The sequence below is a fragment of the Bombus pyrosoma genome, linkage group LG6, assembly GCF_014825855.1.
Source record: "Bombus pyrosoma isolate SC7728 linkage group LG6, ASM1482585v1, whole genome shotgun sequence".
Classification (NCBI taxonomy): Eukaryota; Metazoa; Arthropoda; class Insecta; order Hymenoptera; family Apidae; genus Bombus; species Bombus pyrosoma.
In genome coordinates this window covers 5,372,461-5,399,094 of record NC_057775.1, presented here as the reverse complement: position 1 = coordinate 5,399,094, position 26,634 = coordinate 5,372,461, and the positions used below count along the sequence as shown (strand labels likewise).

The 26,634-nt window shown below is 35.7% G+C and overlaps 1 protein-coding gene across 12 annotated transcripts in view; it reads right to left on the bottom strand.

Moving 5' to 3' along the window:
- Nucleotides 1-718: 718 nt before the first annotated feature.
- Nucleotides 719-26,634, bottom strand: part of LOC122568223 (potassium channel subfamily T member 2) — a 203,790-nt gene continuing 177,874 nt past the window's right edge. For 8 of the 12 annotated variants that reach the window (XM_043727721.1, XM_043727717.1, XM_043727712.1 and 5 more), the window contains 17 exons: nucleotides 26,240-26,423; nucleotides 23,583-23,747; nucleotides 23,096-23,316; nucleotides 22,691-22,888; nucleotides 22,329-22,555; nucleotides 21,601-22,119; nucleotides 19,291-19,452; nucleotides 18,600-18,753; nucleotides 16,474-16,482; nucleotides 13,140-13,245; nucleotides 12,941-13,068; nucleotides 12,495-12,746; nucleotides 12,058-12,169; nucleotides 11,031-11,216; nucleotides 10,216-10,347; nucleotides 8,899-9,012; nucleotides 719-8,086 (listed from right to left, as the gene is read on the bottom strand). In XM_043727721.1, coding sequence (XP_043583656.1) covers nucleotides 7,190-8,086; nucleotides 8,899-9,012; nucleotides 10,216-10,347; nucleotides 11,031-11,216; nucleotides 12,058-12,169; nucleotides 12,495-12,746; nucleotides 12,941-13,068; nucleotides 13,140-13,245; nucleotides 16,474-16,482; nucleotides 18,600-18,753; nucleotides 19,291-19,452; nucleotides 21,601-22,119; nucleotides 22,329-22,555; nucleotides 22,691-22,888; nucleotides 23,096-23,316; nucleotides 23,583-23,747; nucleotides 26,240-26,423 — 3,766 coding nt within the window. In that variant the 3' untranslated portion in view covers nucleotides 719-7,189. The remainder of the gene's footprint in view (nucleotides 8,087-8,898; nucleotides 9,013-10,215; nucleotides 10,348-11,030; nucleotides 11,217-12,057; nucleotides 12,170-12,494; nucleotides 12,747-12,940; nucleotides 13,069-13,139; nucleotides 13,246-16,473; nucleotides 16,483-18,599; nucleotides 18,754-19,290; nucleotides 19,453-21,600; nucleotides 22,120-22,328; nucleotides 22,556-22,690; nucleotides 22,889-23,095; nucleotides 23,317-23,582; nucleotides 23,748-26,239; nucleotides 26,424-26,634) is intronic. The other 4 variants (XM_043727713.1, XM_043727723.1, XM_043727714.1 and 1 more) reach the window with 4 other exon arrangements.

Sequence of the window (26,634 nt, the reverse complement as noted above, 5' to 3'; positions counted from 1 at the left end):
ATGTACGCGTTTAATCTTTGAAGATCGGCTTCCGTCTTGAAAAAGCAGACTGTGACATTGATATCACTTTTTTAAAAAGAATATTTCAATCTCACTGTTATATAGGGGAAGAAGATATTAATTTGGTATAATGATAGTTTCTAGTTTTTTTTTTTTTCTTGACATAAGTACTTTCAGTACTTTCATTGCTATTTTGATAAGTAAAGGAATAGAAGTTATTTTTTGTTGAACAGCCGTTGCCAAGGAACCGAAGAGTAACACGATAGTGATACGTAATTTCTTACGGATAAATAGTATTAATAAAAAAGAAATTGTCAGAGACTGATCGTTCCTTCGCTGTTTACCTCAGAAACACCACGAAGCGAGACATACCTGTAATTTTTCTGACAATACAACTACGGATAGAGTGTAGTATCGAACCGAAAGTATCTTCATTATTTAAAGAACACTTAACCATTATGTAACACATTCTTTTCACTTCGAACAAACAAAACAAATTATTCAAGAACTATTAACTCAAACATTTACATGGATTAATATAAAATAGCTAGATTACAAATTGCTAAACATGTTTCAAGCACATTCCTAAAAAGAAGAAAATGAAACAGACATTTGTAATACAAGTTTTCACTCGATCTACGTTACTCTAAGCGACGAAATGAATGGAATTGTACGTTCACGAAATAAAATGCGACGTATCAGAAGGAAACGATGTTACTGCTTTATAATAATTTATTTATAATAAATTTACATGCACGCATCGTGTGACAACGTGTCACGTGGTATATATATATATATATATATTTATATAGATATAGATACATTCTCTCTCTGTTTTTCTGTTCTTCTTATTTTACATTACATACAGCCGTTCGTAGTTCCTTTCGTGGTCAAGGATTAATTTTTTAATTCGTATGTTGCGGAAACGAGCTCGACGACACTGAAAACACCGGGCCCTCGAGATTCGTTCATTTCATGCTCCCTTTTCGATCTTTTCCGAAACGAAAATAATTTGTTCACCGAAATATTTGCGAACCGACCAGAAAAGGGAACATGTTCTTTCACGACGCATACCGTACGATACATCGAATGGAAATAGTTTCTTTAGTTTTTTTAACGATTTTATACAGTTCGGAATTTGTTTTTCTAATTAATTGACAGAATGACAACTGTGCTATACAATTTTAGGGTGTCTACGAATGAATTAACAATCAAGACACGATAGAAATGAATTAAATACGAGAGATATGATCTATATTATGTTGCTTTTGCACTGAATGTTCGAAAATTTTGAAATACAGGTGAAGTAATGTTTTAAAATGATAAAAGAAATTAAAGATATTGTTATAATTGTAACATTGAAAGGAACCACTACTTTAAATATTCTGTTGAGTATCTTCATAAGATACTTATGAACATATTTTTCATAAAAACATGAATACTTCAACCTATTTCATCTTTATAACATTCTCTAAAAATACAAATGCTTGAATATTATTCGGCACAGCACGAGATATTTTTTTTTTTTTTTTTAATAGAACATTAATGTAATTTTTCATTCTTCGTTTGTTACGAAAAAAATTCGCTCTTCGTCGTTATTTCATGTTGCACGCGTAAATGACATTTTATAATCAAATTACACACACATTGTATGTTATTCTTTCGATGCTTATGCTACATTAAACGACGTCAAAGGGAAAATTTTCATCGAATTTTTTCAATTAATAATCTAACTTTTTCATAGGAACAAAAGATATATCAAATTATCACTTTTAAGAGAAACCATGTCTTAATGACATCAATTTTTTCAATATATTCGATTGCTTAAAGCAATGATTAAAATTTTATATAAAAATACGAGAAAACAGCTTATAATAAATATCACGATTTGAAAATGAAGTTTAGACTTTAGATTTCAATCTTTGCGGACTAATTCCTCCCACTTAACTGGAAAAATCATTTTATTTTCAATTACAAATAATAAGATTGTAAAAAGAAGCACGATCAACGATACAATACTGTTTAACCAGCAAATTTCCTCGAAATAAAAATAGAAATAATCGATTTTGTAGAAAACTGTAAGATACTCTGCTGCGAGGAATCTCGTTAATAATTTTACCGAACCTCGAGGTGAAAGACGCGTTGATGAAACAAATTTCTTATTACAATAGACTTGACATTATTCATTATGGACGCGTAAAAAATTCACGCGTAATTTTATAATACGCTCCATCGAACGTTATCCGCACGTTTTGTCTTCGAGCTCCACGTACAAATAAAGAATACAATTTCAACGCAATATCCATGAAAAATCAATTTACCGTGAATAAATTACTTTCAAGTACGCTCTGTATTTTTCACATAAAACGATGGATTACTGGTCAAACCGCGCGCTGTGTATCGAAAAAACGAGAAAATGTATATCGTCTCGATGTCGCAAGCTCGGCAGTTCGCTTTGTAATTTAACTCTCAGAACCCTTATGATCGACTAGAAATCGACAAGGAACTCGCGAAAGGGTTATCGATTCGAGGATTCACGCGCCGATAAATCAAGATTGTTCTTTGGTTTTTTTTTTTTTCCTATGAAGACACGACGATAATTTTTTTTCTGATATATACTCGTCTGAAGTTTCTTAATATTACCGTAATATTAATCTCCATTGTTAACATAGCGATATATCCGCGAAATGTTCGTTCGCGTTCTCTCTTTACTTTATTTTTACGTTCACGCTACCGTTTACTTTATTTCCCAATTGATCCTTCCTCCCGTCTTTCTTCTGTATCTTTCTTTTGTTTTCATTTTTTCAAAGTCGCTTGTTAATAAAAAATGTCACTTGCCCACTCACGGATACCAGAGTTTCGCGTTTTCACATCGTTGCTAATGTTTATACAAATGTTAACAGAAACATGGACAATCGGTTTTCTTATGTCAGACGTAACTAGGATTTTTCACATACACTCGAGGACAGTTTTACTTTCACATCGCTTTTTGTTGAACGACAACGCATAGTAACAACACGCTACTCGCTTTAGTTTCAGGTCACATTGGTTTTCGATCGATTCTATGACAATTAATCTATGTACACTGCTGAAAGAATGTCTTTCTGTTAGTATCTTATAGAATTCCGATTACTTTTTTTTTCTTTTATTATTAAATATATCCCGTATTTTTTTTTTTTTTTTTTAATGCTTTTATTGTTCTGTCTTTTTTGTTTTCGTTTTCACTTCGATCGTTGAGTCGGTAAAGATATAGATAGCAGAATCCCTTTAGTATCGAAAAATACAAGATTCACAGGAACTTGTCCTGCGAGAAGATTTCTGTCGAAATTTCGTAATTATTGTTTCAATCGTGTTTGTGTATCACGTTTTGCAATTTCGTTTCCTTAACACGAAGCTATTTAGTTCTTATTTAATCTTCTATAAAAAAAATCTGAATTTATTTCACAAGTATTACCTAATATCGAACAGGAAAAGAGAATCATTCGCATAAAAATGTAACAATTTCTTTCAACTTCCATTCTTGTCTTTCAATTCCCCTTGGAAAAGTCCATCTCTAAGTTTTCGATTAGTCGAATGTTCCATTAATTGATATTAATCATCGATAATCCAGATTTCACTGCATCACATTACAGAAGATTAAATAAAAACTTGCCACATATGAATATTTATCACGAGTGCTACGAGCTTATCAACATCCATCGATGTCCTCGAACTTTGAAAAGCTTATACACGTGTTTTCGTTCGTTACCACGTTAGAGCTATACTTTTCGAACTTCTGCATGCTTTCTGTCTTTTATTAAACTAAACGTTTGTAGAATCCTTCGCATCGAGTTTTCATAATCAGAGCATAACGTACAGATCTCTGGATTAACCAGAGACTCGCTTTCGTTTTCGGTGCTTTCGTCGTTAGATCATAGAAAATCATCGTTGAAAAATACCACGGCTGCGTCTCAAACTGTTTACTAAACTCTACGAGCCATCAACGTCGACGAAGATGGTCGATGTACGTAGACGGGACGGGTTTCGTTACGCTAATCGAGGTGAGAAAGACAGAGAGTTAATGAGCGAGAGAAAGTCAAAGAGGCTGAGAAAACGGGCCAGAGAAATATATCGAAGAGAGTGTAAAATGCTCGCGGCCGGATCAACGATTGATCGCTACAGAAACTTCATTTGCATATTTGCCTAAATAGAACAATGATTATGTGAACTATAAGGATTGACAGGGAGATCGATCGATTCGCTTCATTTATACGCTATAACGAAAAATGCAGAATCTGTTTGGCTTTAATCGGGCTCGTGCTCGGAAAACATTCCACGCTGGGCTCTTTACAATGATTGTTTTTGAAAATTGTTTCGTATCTCGATATAGTTCGATGGATTCTGAATAGTATACGAGATTGATCGATTATGGTATATTGACAATATTCTTCGACAAGAACCAGAAGATGAAGCTAATCCGATCGCTGATAATCGAACGACAAAACGGGCCGGGCGTAGCGGAAGCAGCATCGAAGCAGGTACTCGATAAAATGACGTTTGGTCGGAGAAACGTGTAAATTGGTCGAGAAACGATTGAGTCAAGAAATATAATATATAGATACAATTAAGTCGTTACTAACGACAGCTACGTATTCACCTAACTGATTAAACGGATTGTCCAAACTTTACTCTCATTTTTTCTCTTGAATCTTCTTTCTCTTTCATCGCTAAGAACAAACAATTCTTCTGATTAAACATTATAAACACGAAGGGCTTCGATAAAAGATTTCAACGAGGATTGCCTTGTTTCGAACTAATCATAAGAAGAGAAGTAAAGATCGCGTTTGCATAAGGGTGAGTGACCTTCGTTCGATCGAATGGCAACTACATTTTCGACTAGACGATTATCTTTTTTGTGTTTATTAGTCGATTATTTCGATTATTTCGCAAACGTGGAACCAGGCTTACGGACCATTATAATCGAAGAATTTTATCAAACTCCGTTCAAATTACTCAGTTCTAGCTCAACTCTTATCCGAATTCAAACCATTGAAAATTATTTTACCAATGTGAACTTGTCATTTACGTGACTCGAAATATATACCTTTTTCTACGTTCGTTCTCGTTAGTCGTGCCATTTGACTTAAAGTCCCTTCAAGTTTGAATTCAAGTAGATTAATTCGAACGCGAAGCTTTATTCTCAATTCTTCGCTCTTATAGGTCCTATCCTGTTCATCTTCCCTAGACGTACAACGATCCTCCACCAATCGGTGTTTTTCCGAGTTCGTCGTATGATATGATTAAAATGGTCGTGTATTTATATTTATAATCATATTTATAAGATATACTCTTGTCGTAAATTGGTTCTAGTATAAAATTATCTCACGTTCACCCCCGAGAACGTGACTCTACGTAAGAATCGGGGTTTGCACTAGGGAGACGTTTCTTTCTTCTTACCTACTTCTGTCGGCTATCACGTGTGACGAAGGACAAGAATTTATTTTCTTCAGCGCTGTATACTAAATATTATCGTATATAAACTGTTCGTTTTACCACATACGCAAAAATCCTACATGCTGATACTTATTACGTTACTCAAAAAAATTCGTATCAATGTATATTTTCGTGTTTTGTCATTTCTTTCTATCCGATAAAATGATATCAAATTCAGAATCCATTACGTATTCACAAACTCATGATTAGGTACAAAATACGAGATACAAAAGTACCTTACAAAAGGTACAAAAATGTTTACAAAAGTAAATGGTATGTCATCGTTGAAAATATTTAAAAATTTTACCATTGTATTGGACACTTATAAAAATCAAAATTATCCTGGTTTCGAACGTTAATAGTGGTAAAAAAAATGATACATAATTCATAACATTAAAGCGCTAAGAGGTTTTCAACGCTTTTGCGTCCATAAATAAATTTCTGATTAATCTGCATGCGTGACGTATGCTCTAAATAATTGTATATTTATGTAATTTCGTACTGATATAAATTTTTAGGTTTCAGTTTCTTATCGAATAAAAAGGAGTTATACTTTTTTAAATATTTAACGATACAATTAATAATATTCCATTCAATTTTCAAATGTATCATAGAGTCGTTAAATCTTGTCCATCGTCGCAAGCTATTTTCTTCTTCGTTTTAATAATTTCTCGAATTGATTAACTGCGTCACTGGACCTCTGGCACGCGTTACCGCGAGTTTCTTCATCTAGTATATACTCGTCGTCGTTTTGGATCGCTGAAAATTTCGATCGGATCCACGGAGGTCGGGACGCTAGAGTCGACTAGAGAGCAAAACATTTTAAGAACATAGACCACTACACACGCCACGAGATATATCAATGGATATTTTAAAACGAAACTCGCAACAAATTGTGGTTGCTCGAAACGCGTGATCGCACTATCTACAAATAGAGAATTAGTATTAACATAGTATCGTACCTTCGTCGAAACAACTATACGCTGGTTGAACTGGGCATCGTTCGAACGAAATTTTCAATCGAATAACGTTTCTATTATTCACGTTAATATTATTCATTCTAATTATAATTTAATTTAAATAATTTAAAGTTCGTATTAAACTTTGAAATTTTCTGTAACACTAAATCAGAGTTACATATATATCGAACGAGAAGAAGTCGATAGGTTTATCAGAGATCAACCGATAATTCATCATTTGAACAAACGTAATTAGATCATCTGTTCGACTAATTACGATTATGGCTTGTAACGATTACTTAAAACGAGTCACGTTACAACGACTAACGCCCAGTTCCATCCAGATGTAGAAAACGAAGAATCAGCGTTCCGGCGTATCACAGTCGCGACTATACGACGTCGCAACGCTTAGGTCCCCGATGGTTCGAGTCAACTATCTTCGTTCTACCATCGCCGCTAAGCTAAACTCAAACTACCAAAGTAGAACGGAGTAAAAAATTCGTCTAAGCTGTTCACCGTAATCATAAAAGTCCGGCCACAGTGTGCCATCCTCCTCTGTGACACTGAAACACCTTTGCTCTCCGGCCGCCTCGTAATTCATCGTTATCGTCACCACCATTTAATCCCACCAAAATCGTCGGCAATCAGGATGCTGAGAATCAACATCCCAACTAGTGATCTTGACGTGTCATGTGGGAACGCTACAGCCATTTGTTTCGCACCATGCCGGAGGGCCTGCGTCCCCACATAAGGTTATATCATACGATCGTCCCCTGTATGTACTGAGGATCCTGCGTACCACCTTGTATCTGCGGCGACTGTGAACCTAACGGGCCCTGAAGATTCGGAGGATCGTACAATCCACCTAGAGATCCACCTAGACAAGGATCGATATTGGATCCCAGGGCGGCTGTCAACTCTGGCATAGAAGGCAGACCCACGTCCAGGATTCCTGTGTTGCTAGCTATAGCTGTCTGGGAGCCTTCCTCAGGTGGAGTTACTTCCAGACCAATGGATCCATTCAGCGCTATTTTAATCGGGTTGTGGTTCGAGGGATGCGACAGAGCACCTAAACCTATGTCTTCTAAACTGCTTTTTCTTCTACTTATCGTCAGTCCTTGTCTCAACGAGTTGCTACGTCTCAGCAGAATGTCGTCGACCACTCTCAGAGAATTGGAACGACCGCGTAGAGCGCCAGCCACCGTTGGACTGTCTGGTAAGGACAAGGAATTCGATTTGGTGGTGCTCAACGGAGGAGCTCTAGGCAAACCGATTCCCGATCCTCGACGACTTCCTGCCCCAGCTCCTGGTAAACCGGCTGAAGCCACTGCTGCGCTCATTTGCGATACCAACTGGGCCGAACAGAAGCTGATGTTGCTCTTCCTCCTCGAATTGTGTCGTTCGAAAGTCTTCTGCGCGGAGAACGGACTTGGTCGAACTAGGTACACGATGTCACCTTCCTCGAGCTTCAGATCGCAGCTGGGATTGATGATCACGTAGGAGAGGCTGTTTCGCTTCTCGGAGACGTCGTCGTAATCGGCTACCGGAAGGTTCAACGACTCCATCCGGGAATGGACCAAGTTGGCGATCTCGGCTCTCTCGATCTGCTGGGCATGGTTGTCTCGTGCCTCGTCCCCGAGGCTTACGGAGTACTGCTTTGAAAGAAATGCCTGGATTTTAGTTTCGATTTGTGGAATGGCGGAATATTTTTAGAACGTACGAATAACACATTGTTAGTGCTTTTTCGGATAGATCATTGATTGATAAATTATTGGCGAATTGGACCATTTGTTGACACTCTTGTATCCTTTAATACCATTTATTTCATTCTATCGATTTCTTGATTTAAAAAGCACGTATTGAGGTGTATCGAGGAAATTTTCAAGCCACGATAGCGTTCACGAATTAATTCATATTTCTGTCAAATAGAGTTCATTTAATAGCAGTTCTACCGTAACTGTTCGATCTTCGAGAATCACCTCGCGTATAAAAATGAAAGAGTTAAACCGAATAATTGAGTAACAACCTCAACGATTTGCCAAACGTTTATCAATCGCCGTCCATCCAACGTCAAAAGGTCAATCATCAAAAAATTGAAGTGTGTGTCCTCTCGATGGTCGATCGAGAGGTCAATGTAGGCGGTGAAGACGAGCAGAGAGTTCTTGAACGTTCACAGGCCGGAAGCCACTGACTGCTTTTGGTACACTGGGCATGCGCTCTGCAATATGGTGAGTTTTTTTTTTTTTTTTTTCTTTGAACACCAGCGAAAGAAGAACCAAGGCGTAGAATGGAGCGATAGAGAAAGTGGTATACGTGATAGAATAGATAGAAAGGGGTAAACAGAGAAAATAGAGATGCGGCGTACGGGGATTATATAAAGAGAAATAGTATGGTGAACAATATACAACATAGAAGAAATCGATCGAGAGAATAAACGGCGACCAGACAACGTCGACTCTGTACTCACAGCTGAGGCACCCTTGTCGCGGGTGGCGCAATTCGCAAGGCACGAAGCTGCCGCCGAATGACGCACCTTGTACGTCACGCCGACGCCGGCATCGCTCTCCGCGTCTGAGTCGCCCTGCCAAAACGATAAGCATTTCTACCCTTACTAATGATAGCCCATCGTTGAGATTTCGCACGCACGCCGCTGCTCGATCGTGGTTTTCGCTTTATTTCGTTTTCTTTTGTCATATGTACATGATCGGTGGCTACTGTGCTAGTATCGTGTACGTTCATTACGACTTTTGTCTATTAAGCTTCCTCCGTGGAAGCAACGTACAGGATGCCCATAACAAGCGATGGGCTCAAGTCGCAGGTTTAATAGAAATGTCTTTTGATAAAGAAGCAAGAACATTAACAGAGTATGTTCGGAAGTTCTGTGAGTATTTCGGAAAAAAGTAAAAACGGTACTCTTTAAGTAGATTCGAACCCAAACGCGATGCATTCGATCCTTCTGCGAGTACTTGGGCAAATAAAGAAGGTATCCTCAAGTGGAATTAATAAAATAGGTTGAATAGGCTCGAAACTATATGAACACGTTGTTAGAAGTTCGCTTAAAACTATCTATCCTTTTGGGAATAATTTTTACATAGTTACAAGCGCAAATTATTTCTCACTTTTCGAACGTTCGTTGTAACCGAAGCATACGTATGTTTTAACAATCCATCATTCGTATAAATACGGCAAATTGCTTCAAAGTTGCTAATATAATTAGACAATTACGATATACCGAACTTTATCCACAAACTAATATCTAATAGTAACAAATTGCAACCTTCACAGGCCGTTGTATGTAGGTATTGAATAAGTATCTATATTATGCAATATTTCGCGTGATCGTGTACATACATACACACACACGCACGCGCGGAAAGTATACTAAAAATGAATCTCAATAGTCGAATTAACGCGTTATCAACGGAAGAAGCATTTCGATTCATATTAATAATATATATATAATATTTCTAACACGATGCAGGTTCAAAGAAACGAACACGTTCAGGATCGAAGGACGTGCTACGAGCATCGTTTCAACAAGATGCAAGAGCCCTACATTTCTTTGATTCTCATTGAAAGGGATCAGATATCTCTAAAAAAAACGCTGCACGAGCTGACACCGGGATAGATAGAGAGCATAAGATAGAGCGGGATTACAACCATGCGCTACTCACAGCTGCCATTCAAAAAGTTGTTTCCTGCCCTTATGAATATGTATAGTACACGAACCAATCACTTATAGTTATAGTTGTCACTATCGAGAAGGAATAATCTTTTTACTCACGTGAGACGTGTCTGAAACTGTGGTGTCTTGCGTTCTGTAAATACCAATGGGAATTTCGCAGGTAGTCGAACACAGCTTTTGATACAATCTACCATAGGTTCTGATCCACATGTCGTCCTTCGTAATTCTCATCTGTAATTAACCGGATAATGAAGCAATTTGAGGGGGTGGAGTTTCTTTCTCCCTTGGAAATTTAGATGTATTAGTTAATTACAGTTTGGCATGTACGAGTAATTAGATCAAGTTGGAAAATGTGTCTAATTAGGGGCGTAGTTGTGGTTAATTGGAAGTAGGATTATCGCAAAATATGTACGCGTAGTGTAAAGTAATTGAGTTGGAAGTGTCGTTAATAGAGTTAAAAGTGCTGTTTTTTAGCCCGATCGATGAAACCATCAATTAAGACGACGAGGTCAACCATTCTTTCGTGTCTCTTTCACTTTCCAAACTTTTCAGGTAAGTTTTTACTCAGATAATAATTAAACCTCAGTCATTTTTGTCTTGAAAAAATGTGCAATATGGAAATTGCTTGGTCTAAATATAGCGCAGATTTTTTTTAAGATACTCGTTCAAAATATGACTTTGCGGTATATGCGTAATTTTCATTTTTCAATTATTAGTCTATTATTATTGTATAGAAAAAAATAATAAATATTTGTAAACAAATAGATTTTCATTTATTTCTTATTTTTTATACATATTACGTTATGTATGTAAAATATACTTGATTGCGGATTTCCAGTGTGAGTGGATACTTTTGCGATGAACTTGATTGAGGAACAAGGAAGGATGTGAAAGAATATTTTCAAATCTTTTACCGATGTTAAAAATCCAGAGCCTGGCGCTTGATCCACACCCAACAGCAATCTCACGAACGTTATCATATAATCTTTAACAAATGCTTGATAAAGAAGTGTATCCAGCATAGAAGCACTGAAGACACTGCCAGCCGCAAAAGGCAATCGAAACATATAAGATATGTGCGAGCCTCTTTCCTTTTCTCTCTGTTAAAACAATTAAAATTATTTTACCTTTGAGAATTCAATTTTTGTTTTTTATTATGAAAAAGTGTTATTTTATTAATTATTCATAATAGAAACACATTTCTTTCTGATGTGTTTGCAAGAAATGCATAATGCGCTAAAGCCTAAGAGGAGCTTTACCATTTGATTCATTAACAATTTGTCAAAGGATGAAAGAATTAAAGCGAGACAAAATAAGATGTTCTGAAGTTTTCAAGAACAAAATTATTTTAACCCTTATAATATGCTAAGATGCAAGCAAATCTATTTCATAATATAATACTATCATCATTAACTCCAAGTACTGAAGAGGTTTCCAAGCTGATTTTGCTTTTCTACTATAGAAGATATGTTCACTCGTCTCGTGCTTGTAATGTAATAAAATTTCCTTCATACGGATAAGGTAACTAAGTAAAGGTCAAGTATACGTGCTTATAAACACTAAGGGCAAGTAGCGTTGTAAGGAAATACGAGATAATCTAAGATAACAAATTTTACGTATTATCAAGCCTCATTGAGGATTAGTTACTTAATTAAGAAATCTCTGCAGTAGGTTACTTACTAATAAAGTAGAGTAAACCTGAATACTTGGTAAACTTGAATACAAATTGTTACTTCTATATTTAACGTTAAAATAATTTCATCGCTTCCTTCTTTATCTGATGATATTTCACTTTTTCACGCGACACACAAATAAGCATAAATTATTGTTTAATTTAATAATCAGTGGATTAATTATTGTTGAAAGATCAAAGTCTGCTATTAATTACGAATTGCTTGAACGCTTCTAAATATTATCATTTAAAACAATAGGGAGAAATACCTTTTCCATTTTACTGAGATGAAGAGCGTACTTGTCGTGTGCCCTGAATTGCATGAAACGCATATTACTCGATTGTGAGAGCTCCGTTATGCTCTTTATGCTGGGAAAGAATCTGCAAATTCACAATAAATGCTTTCGATAAATATATTTGTGTATATATATATATATATATTTATATTCATCACATAATATAATTGTAAAGGAATTAAATTGAAATCAAAATGAGACAAAAATAGAATAAACTTAGAACTTATTCAAAATAATATATTAAAATATTAAGTATAAATACTAAGTTTAAATACGTATATATTTATCAAGTAATATATGCCAATAAGATATAAAATGGTATGTGTATTAATTGAACATTCTCGACATTTTACAGGTAATTTTCACGGCTTAGTATAATAGTTATTTGAGAAAGATTTCCAAACGCTTACTTAAACATTGTCTGAACCGCGACGATGGTATTGCAGTCAGCCAAAGTGTCTTCTTCTGCTGAATTACTAAGTTCCTTGTTTACGACGACGACATTTTCCGCTAGGGTGATACCAGCGCGAAGAAGATCGTCCAAACAATCGATGGTACCTCGCATCCAGTAAACCAAAGGAAAGTAAGACACCGCATCGAGGAACGCAATTTCCGGTGTCCGTTCCAGCAGAAGAATGATTGGGTTCAGCGAAGTTTTTGACCTAACACAGGCCATTGATTAGCATTATGCAATTTTTTTTTACACCAAAATATTCTTTTATCTTGAAATTTAATTTCCAGTAAGGATAGATTAGAATAGTTTCGAAGTGTAGACATTTTGTAAAGTACAGACTTTTGAATGATCGTACAAAGTATACGCTATAGATAAATTGCATATATCGTTTTTCGAGGATACCTGAAATGAGCCCTTAAAGGAATTATGAAGTTATAGATCCCATTACTAGCGTAATCAGCTGCCAAGATTATGGTCTTATTCTGCCAATTGTACTCTTTCGCGTTTCTGTAGCTACAATGTTGGCACACCTAACAACCAACAACATTTGCAATTATAATTTGAGATCGGCATTCACTTTGCAAGTCTATCAAATATTCACCTGTGCAAGCTGAAGACAGCAGAGTGGTTTCTTTTCTTTCAGCAAATAACATAAAGTTGGCGAGACCCCTATGAAGGGTGAAACAGGTGGAAATCCTTTAACGATCCTATAATCACATCGACGTTGTATTAAATCGTTGTATAATTCATACACAGTATGCATTGCATTTGACTTTGTAAGCAGGTGTAAGCTTTCGAATGCATGAAAAGACATTTTGTACTTTCTGTTTGGAATCTTTTGTCTACATTGTAATGTAAAGCACGAAGAACACTTGCTGTCTGATATTTATAATCGAAATCGTTTTTTACATATACAATTTTTAATATATATGTCGGGTTGGCGTTATGATTAGGGTTGGGGTTAAGGACGTGAAACGAATCTTCGTTATGGTTAGACTTTGTCGTTATGCAATAGAGAAGATATTGACTAGTGCAAACACGATTGTTACAGATATCGACAAGTAACCGTGGTAATTAGATACTCGAGACGCCAGTGACAATGATTCTAGGTTCGATAACGAATCCACGGTCAACGGGATAACTCTTTACTAAACGTAAAATACTTTGACGCACAAATACGTTTGCTGGGACGCTCGGTATATACTGCTCGATGTGTAACTTTCCAAGGCGATCGCGCGAATAATAGACCGATGGAAATTTTCCTCTCTTTACGATTGCGTTCGTTTGTTATATACTGGTTAGAAGCATCGAGAAAGTTCCAATCGCCGTTGCTAGGCAGTTTCTGCTTGGAGTTTGATTATTAATACAACGTGTGTCCCGTTATATTGACACCTCCGAGGCAAAATGTCCATCCCGTGACCGTGGCTACGTTCGGCGATCAGTTGTGTCGCCTCGAACCCAATCCCACTATTACAAATCTCGAACAAATACAATCGGATTGAACGACAATTGTTTAATTACGGTTATAGTAGAATCTAGATAACAATATTACGGGATTTTCCCACAGTTCCAAAGGGGAGGCTCCAGTGTCCTTCCATCCCCGACATATAATACACATTTTTTCTCTAATAATATAATAATCAAGTTGCAATTGATTAACATCTATAGGAATATTCTTTTAATGCTCTTTTCGATTGTTTTATTTTAAAATAATATTTCAACTATTTTCGACATGAATTATTATAAACTGAAACGAAGAAAATGTATTTTTATGCGATTCGCAGGTCTCAAATGCAATGTGTCTCGTACTAATTATATCGATACAGTGATCAAATGTAATGTTATACTGTTGACGTGTACAACGTGACAAGCATGTGCGAATGTGTAGAATGATCAAAATGTTGAAAACATGTACAAATTTTAAATAAAATAAGGGTATTGAAATAAGAATTGTGTACTGAGTATCGAGCTATTTTTGAAAACTGATTCTTCAAATTATTTGAAAACAAATAACCGCATCATTTTCAATTTAAATGTCAAGTTATTTAAATTACAGGACTGCCAGATAAGATTTTCGCGCGTGATCTACATACATACATGCATTATGCAGAAACTAATATTTTCCATCATTCTGCTATTTTTGTTGCATCTATTTCACATAAAATCATTCTCGGTTGTTTATAGGTAAAACTAATGCGCGTTAGTGTATCAAAATATTTCTTACTATTGTCTATAAATATGAAACGGTATGAAAATCATTTTACCTCGAACTATTTATATACACATTTAATTATGATTTTTGGAAATTTCAGTAAACACATCTACAACTTTATACGCAACAGATATATAAAATCTGACTAACTTATATAAGGACAAATTAATGATGATATCGCGAGGAGAAAGAAATTCTCAAAATAGGTAAATTAATCATGCTACCTTTACAACTCACGTTTAAATAATATGTGCGTGACTAAAGAAGTCACGTGGAACAACATCTTAATGTATTTAGTGCTATCTAATGAACGATCTGCATACGAAAAATACCGAGTAATACACGTTCTATAATATTTATGCTTATACTAAGCAAATACTAGCTTATAGTGACCAAAGTGGTAAATGAAAATTAAAATTATGAATAAGAACAATCATATTTATGCTTGGGATAAGCATAAAGCACCGCGGTTGTTCGTACATATTCGAGTGGAATGCATAAATTGTCAAAGTTTAAATGGAAAATACGCTTGGTATCTCTGTATTATTCGTTTCTATGGGAATTTCATCCATTCAGGTCAGTACAACTTTAAAGGATGCATCGTAACAATTTCGTGACTGTTACGCGTTACTCTTCTGTTATTTTTATTCGTTTCTTCTTTTCCTTTAATTGCGTTACGTTTCGTGGCAATTTTAAACATAGTGAAAGATTTCTTTTTAATGGGTTGCATAAAACGTATCGTTAAAAACTGCAATTTCATAATAATTTCTAAGGAAGCTGTTCGAAGCAGCAGTGTTACGAATTACAATTATTTATCTAATAAATTGACTTCGTACTACACGAATACCTTGAAAACCGATCAATCCGACCCGATGGAAAGTTCATTTCGGCTACGTCCAACATTTTCGTAACTTCATTCACCTTGCAATGCCGCGTGTTTCGTATCAGAATAACTTCAATTTCAGAGCTCGTTCCATTGCAAACGATTCAACGAGCCGTATTAAACAGCGAACCTCGATGCACGATGTAGATGACTAAAGTTTGCTTGAATCAGTTAATAAATTCCGAAGCTGCGTATCTACCGCGACCTCTTTATCGACTTCCTTCGCCCATTTTCTTCGCGTGTGTCTCGCGATCACGCGCCACAACTTCCGCTGAAATATGCATGCTGCGGAAAGTGTCTGGCTAATCAATCTTTTAAGAGCATGAACTAATTCACGCTTCCCTTTTCTCTATACATAATATTATGATAGGTAATAAGCGAGGGAACGTTTCGAAATAAAAACAATTTTTTTTTTTCTATTAATAACGTGACCGAAGCAAAGTATTAATTAAGAAAAAAGAAAAAAGAAAAAGAAAAAATACAGAGGATTTTATAACCCTTAAGTGTAAGATAAAGCGTTGATTTCAATTACCAAAATATTACACACGTACACGCGAAACCCTTTATAGAGAAAAGATCTATTTCACAGAAGGTTATTACCAATTTGATATTTAAATTGACGTAATTCTTAATCGAAAAATTCTTTTCTCTTAAATTCGTAGATCTAAGTTAAATTTGCAGAACAGTCACTTTATACGAATCAAATGTAAGTTCGATCGTTACTTTGCAATAGAAGCGAAACATATCGAAAATTCGAAACGATTCGACGTTTTCGTTCTGAACGTTCCCTCGACGCGACGCGACGATAGTTTGTACGGAAGCATAAAAACGTGAACTCACCCTTTGAAACTGCTGGGCAAAGGTCGTGCGTGAAGACGGCAGTGCATAAAGACGATGCAAGAAGGAAGACATCGAAAACATCCATGAGGACATATAGGGTGTCAGGCAGGACAGCATCGAGCAGCGATTCAATACCATCGACGGTCGATTAGTGTGGCACAGGCATCGAGAGACATTCATACAGGACAGACCGACCATCAACGTAAACTTGCGTTTAATTGTATTTTAGGATGTTGAATGACAGGTTTCGCGTGACAACGACCTCTCGTGCTCCAAAACTTTTACCTTATTCGCCCTGTCTGTCTCTTGTCACCGTGACATTCGGACATTTCAGATCGCTCGACGTTCCACGTTTCGAGATGGAAATTTCGTCGTCGTCGTCGTCGTTGTTGTTGTCGTCGTTCGAAATCAAAATTTTTTCAATTCGACCAAATTTCGTTTCGAATTTTTTATGTATTGTATCGGACGGAAACTTTATTTCCAAAAAAGTGTTTGCACGGATGTGACGGAGGTGTGGAAAAGTGTCGGACGGTAAATACTGGATGGGAAGAAGAGAAAATGTAGATTCTGTATCTTTGAAAATAAAGACTACAAGGAAGAACACGACGAGTTACATTTTTTCTGTTTCACGAGGAAGCAATTTTAAAATTGAAAGATTCTCGCTCTGTTTGATTTCGACAAATACGTGTGTTTTCACATCTTTCAAATTTTCAAAATATTGTTCGTCGCAATACCAAAGTATCGAAATATCGAAGATATTAAAATGCTCTTTGTTTTAATAATTATACCTTAGCTTTCCACGAAATTTCGCTGATTTATCAATTATTTAAAAATAATTACATTTCCCAAACTGACAGATTATTTCTATTTTTATTCGTGTCACGTTAAAATTCTCGCGTTTAATCGTAAATTCCTATTGAAAGGAGAAAATAAAAAAGAACGTACTTATCATGTTTTTCCCCTGCGATCTTCTAAACGCTACTAAATCATTATAAGACAGGAAATTGATAGGGTTACGTTATGGGTACGTTACGTCGAATAGACGATCAGAGGAAATAACATCTAGGGGTGCAGAAACAAGATGAGCATGGTGCATAGTTTCTGCAGCGTAGCTGCTAAACGTCGTTTCCTATAATAGATAGTAACTCTGATAAGATAGTACAGATTTTCGTTTACTTAATTAATCCTTAACGACAGACGATTCGTCTCCGAGATGTTTGAACGTTTACTTCATTACCACAATTCAATGGAGAATATTACGAGATTCTATATTTGAATGTCTTTAATTGTAAAATGTTTCACCAAAGAAATCTATATATCACTGAATAAAATCGAATCACGTTAATTTATATTATCGTACAAATTAATAAATGAACAGACAGACTGTACGTCTGTAGTAATGGCAAAATATATAGACGTCTATAATGGAACGATTGTGCGTAAACGAGATATCAACAATGAATATTTTATCGACTGTACGATCCTACAGTGTATCTTTATTGCGTTCCAAAGAAAATACCGGCAATACTCTCATATATATAACGCTAAATAATAATCTAAATAGTTTGACGTAGTATAATGCAAAATCTAATATTTCAAGTAGCCAGTATGTTCTTCTTAAAAACTAATATCGAGAGGTATAATGTACAATATTCAGAATATAAAAACAATGACAAACAAGGTACATTCATCCGGTATATGTATAAATATATAAACAAATATAAGTATATATTCGTATATCAATATATAGTACATATGATAGTAATATGTAGTATATAGATATGCATATGTGTATATGTAGAAAAAGTTTATACACAAAATACGTTCGATGCACAAGAGACTGTGCCATGCAAGTGCCCGAGATAGTGCATGATCGTTTCACTCGTAAAGGATTTCACGATCGTGCTTTAGTACATAGATCAAAAGGATTTGTCAAAGAGAGGAAACCAGCTTTCTCATCTATCTAATAAACGTATCTATAAATTTGTAGCGAGCGCTAATCTTTGACCGTCAGTTTCCTCGCGTTCACATTAGATGCGCTAGGAAACCTTGTACCTTCGATCCTTCCGACCTTGGACGTAAAAAAGGAATGAAATGAATTGCGATCAGAGGTCGATCATACTCACGCTATTTTCTCGCTGGGCGATCTCCAAGGTACGTCGTCGTCCATTTCGTCCTCAGACTCGTCACCTTCGTGGTCTAAAGACTCTTGACCGGGAAGATGCAAGGTTGAGCTCGTTAACATGTCCGGGACTGGTAAAATGCTCGGTCTCCTACTTCCTGCAACGTTTTCATGTAATTTCTTTTATAGGAATTCGCATGTTATAGAATTTTATGTATTTTACACTTTGGTACGCGCACGGTTTGTACAATTGTGTTTAGATGGTTATTCTGACTCTTTCTAATATTTTCAAATAGAAATACATGATACTTTTCGTAATATAATTAGTTGAATTTAGGAGCAAGCAGTTTCTTAATTATACTTCGTCGCTATATGTTTCAGTGGCCTGGAAATTAAACGTTGATTGGCAGCGATTAAAAGAAGAATCACCATCTTTCCATTTTTAATATTATTTATCAAATACATGTTACAATACATGATTTATTGCATTAGCACTCTGGATATAAAATAGTAACCGTTTAAAAATGTATTATTTGACATACATCGTGTGTTTCCTTCAAAAATTGCAAAATTCTTCTCCTGTATCTATTATTGTTGACTTATACTACTTTCATATTTCCGTATCTGTCTTTGTACATGAGTTTACAGATTTTAACTAAGCATACGGAATAATACTGGTTTAATCATTAATTTACCTCTTCTTTGTGTGAGAATTTCGGGACTGAGCAGATTGGGATTCGGATCTAAGGACCGTGGAACGTCCAAATGATTTCCGGTTATCGGTGTCTGCGGTGAAGATCCTCCATCTTTCAAACACTGTCGCGAATCTCCAAATCCTCCTGGGTCTAAATAGGTTGCTATAAAATTAAAGATCTGTTATTAACAATTATTTACACACAACTGCTAAAAATGTGAAAAAGTTTCTAATAAAAATAGAAATACAGTCCGTTCATCATGACTGATAAAAAGAGAAGTATAAAAAGATATCCTCTAAAACACTTCATGAAAAGATATTAGTTTATGTGTAAATTAAAGAATTTTCAAAACTGTGTACTGTTGTTCACTTATTTTCAATATTTTATCCTTTAATCGCCGATTAATTACGACGCGTTTCTTTTAATATCTTTTTCTCCTTAATATCTGTTCAATTTGATAAGTGATATTGAAAAATCAATTAAGATGTTATATATCTTCAACTAGAATTTTTTTACGTATCTAGTAATTTTATTACAATGCAAAGTAATAGTGGCAATTTTTTTATTTCGATCGAAGATTATTATTCGCAAGCTGAACACTTCGCTCTTGTAACTTTCAACGCTGTTTTGTGGTATGTATGTTTATGGAGTCCATTTATTAGTGATTAAAATAATGCGAACGTTTTGCATTTAAGAAAAGAAAATAAAGTAGGAAATCGTTCGTCTATATTTGAATCACATAGCAGATCACATAGAAGATTTTATTATTATTTAATGTTAAGCAATTTAAAATATTTTTTATTTTGATATCCACCATGGTTTAAAATGAAGGAATTACATAAAATGTGTCAGTGTTGTTAATACGAGTCAAATTATATTCGGAGTAAAAACTCTTATACATAAATTTCAATTCTATGCATGCGTATTTTTTTTATATAGTAACATGCATCTACAAGTCACGAGAGAAAAGAACATTTACATAATGCAAAAACATTGCATTAAGTTATAAAGCCATGCTACTAAGCTTAGATGTTTATTTGTTATTCTTATCAACAATATAATTTAAACGATTAGTACAAGCAAACTGAGTTAAGAAAATAAAAATATCTTTAGATAAAACAAGGAACTATTTATTTAAAAGGTAGAAAGTAATTTAGCAATTAACGCTGTAAAGTATTCATTTATAATTTCATACATATTAACTTTCTATCTGCTTTTATACGTTCCAATCTACTGCATGCAGAACTGTAAATTAGTTACACTGCGACAGGAATGGTAATTAATGAGAGAGATCAGTACCAACAAAATTAACATATTAAAGTCTAATGCAGCATAAATTCATAACATTTGCGTCTAATATATGTATTATTCATTTGGTACGTATGAAACCCTGATCAATCTTACATTATTATACTACGTAGATCGATTTACCGTTCTGTTGAAATTTATACAACATATCTTTTCATCAATTTTTTCGTAAATGATACGAAGAATATAAGTGTACCAATTATTATAACTATGCAAGTATTAAAAACTGACGCGATATTTCTTTAAAAAGTACCCCGCCGTAACATACATTTAACGAATGTCTGTCTCTAACACGTAAATATATCACCCACAGAAAATTTGATAACATTAATTCATCAAGTATAATTTATCAAGATCTTTTCTATTGTAACGTTATGGTATAAGATATATCGTTTTAAGTGGATCTGTATGAAATGACGGAGTTATAAATTTGTGATAACTGTTATAACATAGAACTACATGATAATGTGTTCGACGCTTCTTACAGTTAATTCCATAATTAATTTTTATTCAGTAAATATTCCCTCAATCTACCAGTTTCTCAAACTATATCTATCTAAGTTATATTAAACTATATTCTTTGACAAATTAATTATTTATAAATCCCAATATACAGAGGCATCGTTAGAACCAAATCCACTCTATCGTTCTTCATTATTTCTACCGCATAACGCGAAATAAATGAAACATTACCATTTGCCATTAATATCATAGAGACTCTTCTCATCTTTCTCACAACGATAATTCATTAATAATCGTACTAACTTCATCCTGCCCTTCGACCTTTCTTCCCATAACGTATAAAAAAGACCAAATATCCTTGCGCAAGATTAAATTGTCCACCGATATAAAAGAAGGGAAAACGGATATATCAAAGTACAGCTATAAATCGTATCGCCAAAATCAGACGAAAAAGACGAAAGGAACAACAACGAGAACCAATACCAAAAAGAGAGTAAGATAAAAGGAAAGAAGATAAGGGCAAGCGCATGCGACACTCACGGTGGACATTGGATGCGAGTATGTTGTGGTGTTCGAGTGGTGTGGGCGTGCTAGGGAGGACCTGCAAAATAACCTGTGGGGCCCTGTGTGCCTGTGTACCGTGTACGTTCTGTCCACGGGGCCCCGTGCAGGTCGTCTCCTGTCTGCAGCAAGCTGTTTCGTTCAGCGCATTGTTACAACTGTTGGAATAACGATGGTGCTCGTTGGCACCGGGCTTGTTTGCAGTACCGTTCCCATCACCACCGGCGATCGTGCAGCTGGTAGAGATCGTCGTCGTTGTCGTTGTAGTGCCTGCCCCTGTGCCAGAGTTCATCGTGGTAGTGGTGTTGTTCGTTGTTGTGTTGCTTGCCGAATTACTGTTCATGTTTCCGGTCCCATCGGTCTTCGTCTCCACGACCACTTGCGTACCCTCCGCCACGGTTCCAGTTTGGTTGTTCGCCACCACGAACGCCGAATTTTCCTCCTTTGTAATGCTCATGTAGTAACAGGTGTCCGTTTTCTTCATTATGTGTCGCGGACCTTGTGATACGTTGAAGCGAGTTAGATCATTTTTGAGAACCTCGATCGATGATAGATTTTGACAGTTAAGAAATTAAATAAAAAGAAATACGTTTTTGGGGAGAAATACGTCTTTCAGTGTGACATGTTGGGGCTAGTTGTTATTTACGTGGTTCTTGATTTTGAGTGTGAGAATATCATGCGTAAATTATACGATATTTGAAAGTTACCAGGATTTAAAAGGATGGTATCTTCGTAAAATTCCGGAAGTTCCGCTGGGCGGACCGCGACTAATGCCACCCCGTATTTACGATGACTGTGAAAGGACGCGTAAGTGAAGGATTTACCCTCGTACTCGCCGAAAAATCGAGAATCTCCGAGAATAATGTGATAAATCTCGTTTCCGGAACATTTACCGTACAGCCTGTGCCACTCTTCTTGCGATTGCTGTCCCTCTCTAAAAAATCAGGGACAGACCCATCATTTTCTTCATCTTCTTAATAAACTTTAATTAATGACTTACCACGACAGAACACTATTTGATTGATTTCTGTGTAATTCTTTCAATAGATAGATTCGCTTTTATACTTACTGTCCTCTGGAAGTGTGCAGCAGAAGAGTAACCAAGGTTGAAGCACCAGGGCACGTGCAATTATTCGCCAAAAGGGCGTACTTGAATTCGTCTTCGCACACCACGTGTTCCGCGAACTTCACGTGAAGTTTGTTCTCCGGACGGAAGATTTGTACGTACTGAGGAACGTTTGGTGCAAAATCCTTCACTGCCCACGACCTGTTGCCGATCATCGAAATATCGATAAGACATTCTTCTTTATTCTCGGTCAACGGGAAAAGTTATTGTATATTATATGACATGTTATCAACATATTCTTCATGTGTATAAAATTGTTAAAAATGAATCGTTCGATAAGTTAATAATTTATCAATGTTTCACGTACGATTTTTCTTTTGTTTTTTCAATTCTTCAAACGGAACTGACCTGAGTATCGTGTGCTCGTCAGCAGCGGTTTTGTCGGCGTAATTTCTTGCAGCAAGAACGAAGCAGGCTTCGGCCTCGTTCATTCTCGCCCTGGTAAGATCACTATCTTTCAGACACGATCCTTGAATATAGATTACCCTTTGCGCCCAAATGGGCACTTGTAGAATCATTCTCATCGTGGTATCCAGCTCCATGGGTGACAATAATACAACGTAGTAGTCCTAATTATAATTAAATTCATGAAACTTTTGCCAAGAATATACCGAAACTCTAAGCGTTATAATTACGCGTGAAGCGTTGATATCGTTAAGATGTTGATTTAAATTTCACTTTAATCACTTTAATAGTAAAGTAATGAATTATAATTGTTAAAATGGAATTTGTAAATTTGAAAGTGTACTATGTCAGTAGAACAGAGGAAAATGGAGAAGAAAATCGAGAAGGAAATTAAATCGGTCAAGAGTAATTACACGATCGAATTTCTCACCTGTAGAAGGGGATGGGCGTAAAATTCATTTAGAAAATCCATGATGGTGTCGGCTTGTAGCGTTGTACTACATACCACCACGTGTTTCTCGCTTTGCGCTCTGTGCGAGGAATACGAGCCACCTAGTTTTTGTCTTTCCATCCACGTGAAAGCCAATTGCTCAAACTGTTAGAGAAATTTCGGATGTCACTACACACCTACTTGTCGTTTATTAGCTGGCTGACTATAATTATCGTAGAATAATCGTATTCCCTATGTTTTTCGAGTAAAATACAAGGACAACTTTTATTGAGATAAAAAATTAATTTCGAAGGTACTTTTAGAGTTGCAGAGTGTAGAAAATTATTAGGTCGTTCGAAAAGTTTCTTACGTTTTATAAGGAAATAATCGATGCACAACATTTTTCGTTTTATATTATTTTATCGAATTACGTGTGATCCATTTTGTTCTGATGCTGATGGAAGATGCGTCGTTGTAAAAGACGTGTCTGTAAAGGAAAGACACTTTTCGGACAACCTAATATATTGACAAATTTCTAGAGTTTTCACTGAAACAGAGATTTTATGAATCTTAAATTCCAACAATTTAAAAAATTGCTATACTTATTTTTTCTTCGCATGCTTTTGTCGCTCTAGCAAAACATCTCTAATTTTAATTGCAAATCGTTAAATATAATTTTATCGAAAAGTTGTATTTGCCAAGGAAATATTTTTATTTCAAAATAAATGTCAAACAGAACTATACCATCGTTCGAAGAATTATCGTAATTTTACAATTGCATTGTAAAAATGATTTGAGATCAATATAACAGACTGAAAAGCATCGATTAAAATAATAACACTACATTACGAAAATTATATTAAATCATTAAATTCTGTCAATTCTAATTCATTATGCAGATGTATCTGTATCCTAAGGGTTCCTCTTATCAGAATATTCGCGTATTATGCGTCATCGACAGTCCTGACGGCTGAATCGCACGTTTATCGCTGTCATCGCAATCTGTGCCATCAACCGACAGCTAGCCTTTGATATCTCCTACTGTCATTAGTCAATGATTTCGGTCAACAAGTAGGATAGGGTATTTAGGTTAGCTTCCGCCACCATAAAGGATTTAATTAAACGTTTGTTACCGACGAACATTAATTAGATTACACGCTACACATCGAAATTTTATGAATCCTTTCATAAACACACAAAGGCCTGGCAATGAGTTTTGTATGCCACGCTATTTACTTGTATATCGTAGATTAATTACTGTAGCGAAGTCATTTATGATGATAACTAGCTGTACCTTTCATTTACAATTACATTCACAGTTATAGAAGCAGTATACGTATTATACATCGCTGACTTTATATCATTGCAACCATTCGCAGAGCTTCAAACAACATTCTATATTAACGATTATTAGCTATTTGCTTATTCAATCATTAATTAACGTAACGATTGATGACACGACTGTGGAGAGAGATTACTTTTTACTTTTAGTATCTTAATTTGGTCGAGTTTAGGTGAGTTTAGTTAAATTCAGTTTAGTCAAGATAGAAATACTTATTCGCTTGTTTTATTATACCGTAGCACGTTCGTAAAAAGGATTATGTGCACTTGAACTCGAGAGATGTGTCGGTATCGCGCTTTAGTTTAAATTTGAATTCCAAACTGGGCTTATTAAATGTAGATCATGTATAATAATTCAACGTTGTGTCACTTGACACGATGGCACAGCGGTGAGTAGCCAACGCGTACTTATGAAATCTAGAAAAATTGCCTTTCAGTAAATTTAAAGAGATCGTTCGATCGATGAAATTTTGTCCTTTGTTTTCTGTATTTCAAACCACGAAGATCGCCGTTCTGTTGCATAAAATATAGAATACAAATTAGAGTTAAATATCCTCAAATTAATTAACTTAATATAAGAAATGTAACACGATAAAGATTACCAGGGGTATTTATCATTATGAAATACCATGAAATATAACGTATAAATTAAAATCAAATAATTCAGCATAAAGTTAATTCACATTTCTTACAGTCGACTATAACGCAATGATATCCGTTGAGAGTATCCCAAATAAAATTCAAACAATTAAGAGATGGAGTTTTATATTACGTATCGAATCTCGCAACATTAAGTTTCTGATATCTCAATTGCTGTATAGGAATTTGTGGCCATTAAGTTCAAGTAATTTCCCGACCATTAAGTTCTAGGATATAAAAGTCTCACGCCATCACCTGTCTTTCGATTTTCGTCAGACAATGATCACGGGAAAATCGATAGCGCTTTTACGATCGTCAGCAAACGCACGCGTCGCATCGTTTCTGTCGTAACATTCGTCGTTAAAAGGGAAATAAAGTTTCATGTGACTGGTTACTCACCGGACGATAAATATCGCTAGAATAGCAGAAAGTAATAGTCGAACACTTCCTGTCTTTCTGACGTTTCATACAGCGGAAAATTGTGTCAATTGTCGTAAAAACGTTTTGCACGAATGCAAAATTAAACTGGATAATTTAAAGCAGTTATCACGTATAACACCAGACATTAATATGAAATTCAGCTATCGATATATTACTGTCCTATCGGTTTCCTCGCAGTTTATTAAGAAATAGACGAAGTATCGGCAAAACTACGATTCGTAAAACATAACACATACCTGAGTTGGTAGAACTATGAGAGCAACGCAGATCATGATGACCATGTAAAGCTGCGAGGGCCAAATGTCAGGTACAAAATCCCCGTAGCCGACCGTAGAAAACGTGACTACAACGTAATATGTGCTTTGAAACAGATTCAGATGCCTGTGCCCCGCTCTCTGGAAGTGTTGAATCCCACATACGCTGAAACAGGCAAATTAAAACACGCGTTTTACGAATCACGAGACCACAGATTTCACTGCTCATTCAAGTCGCCGTGTTTCAGAGACGATAATTTACGGACACGAGAATAAGTCGAGCCTTACACCGGCCAATGTATGATTCATAGTCGGTTGGAACCGATTGTACAATTAGTAGTTCGTATTTCTCGATCATCAAGGGATACCATCGGATG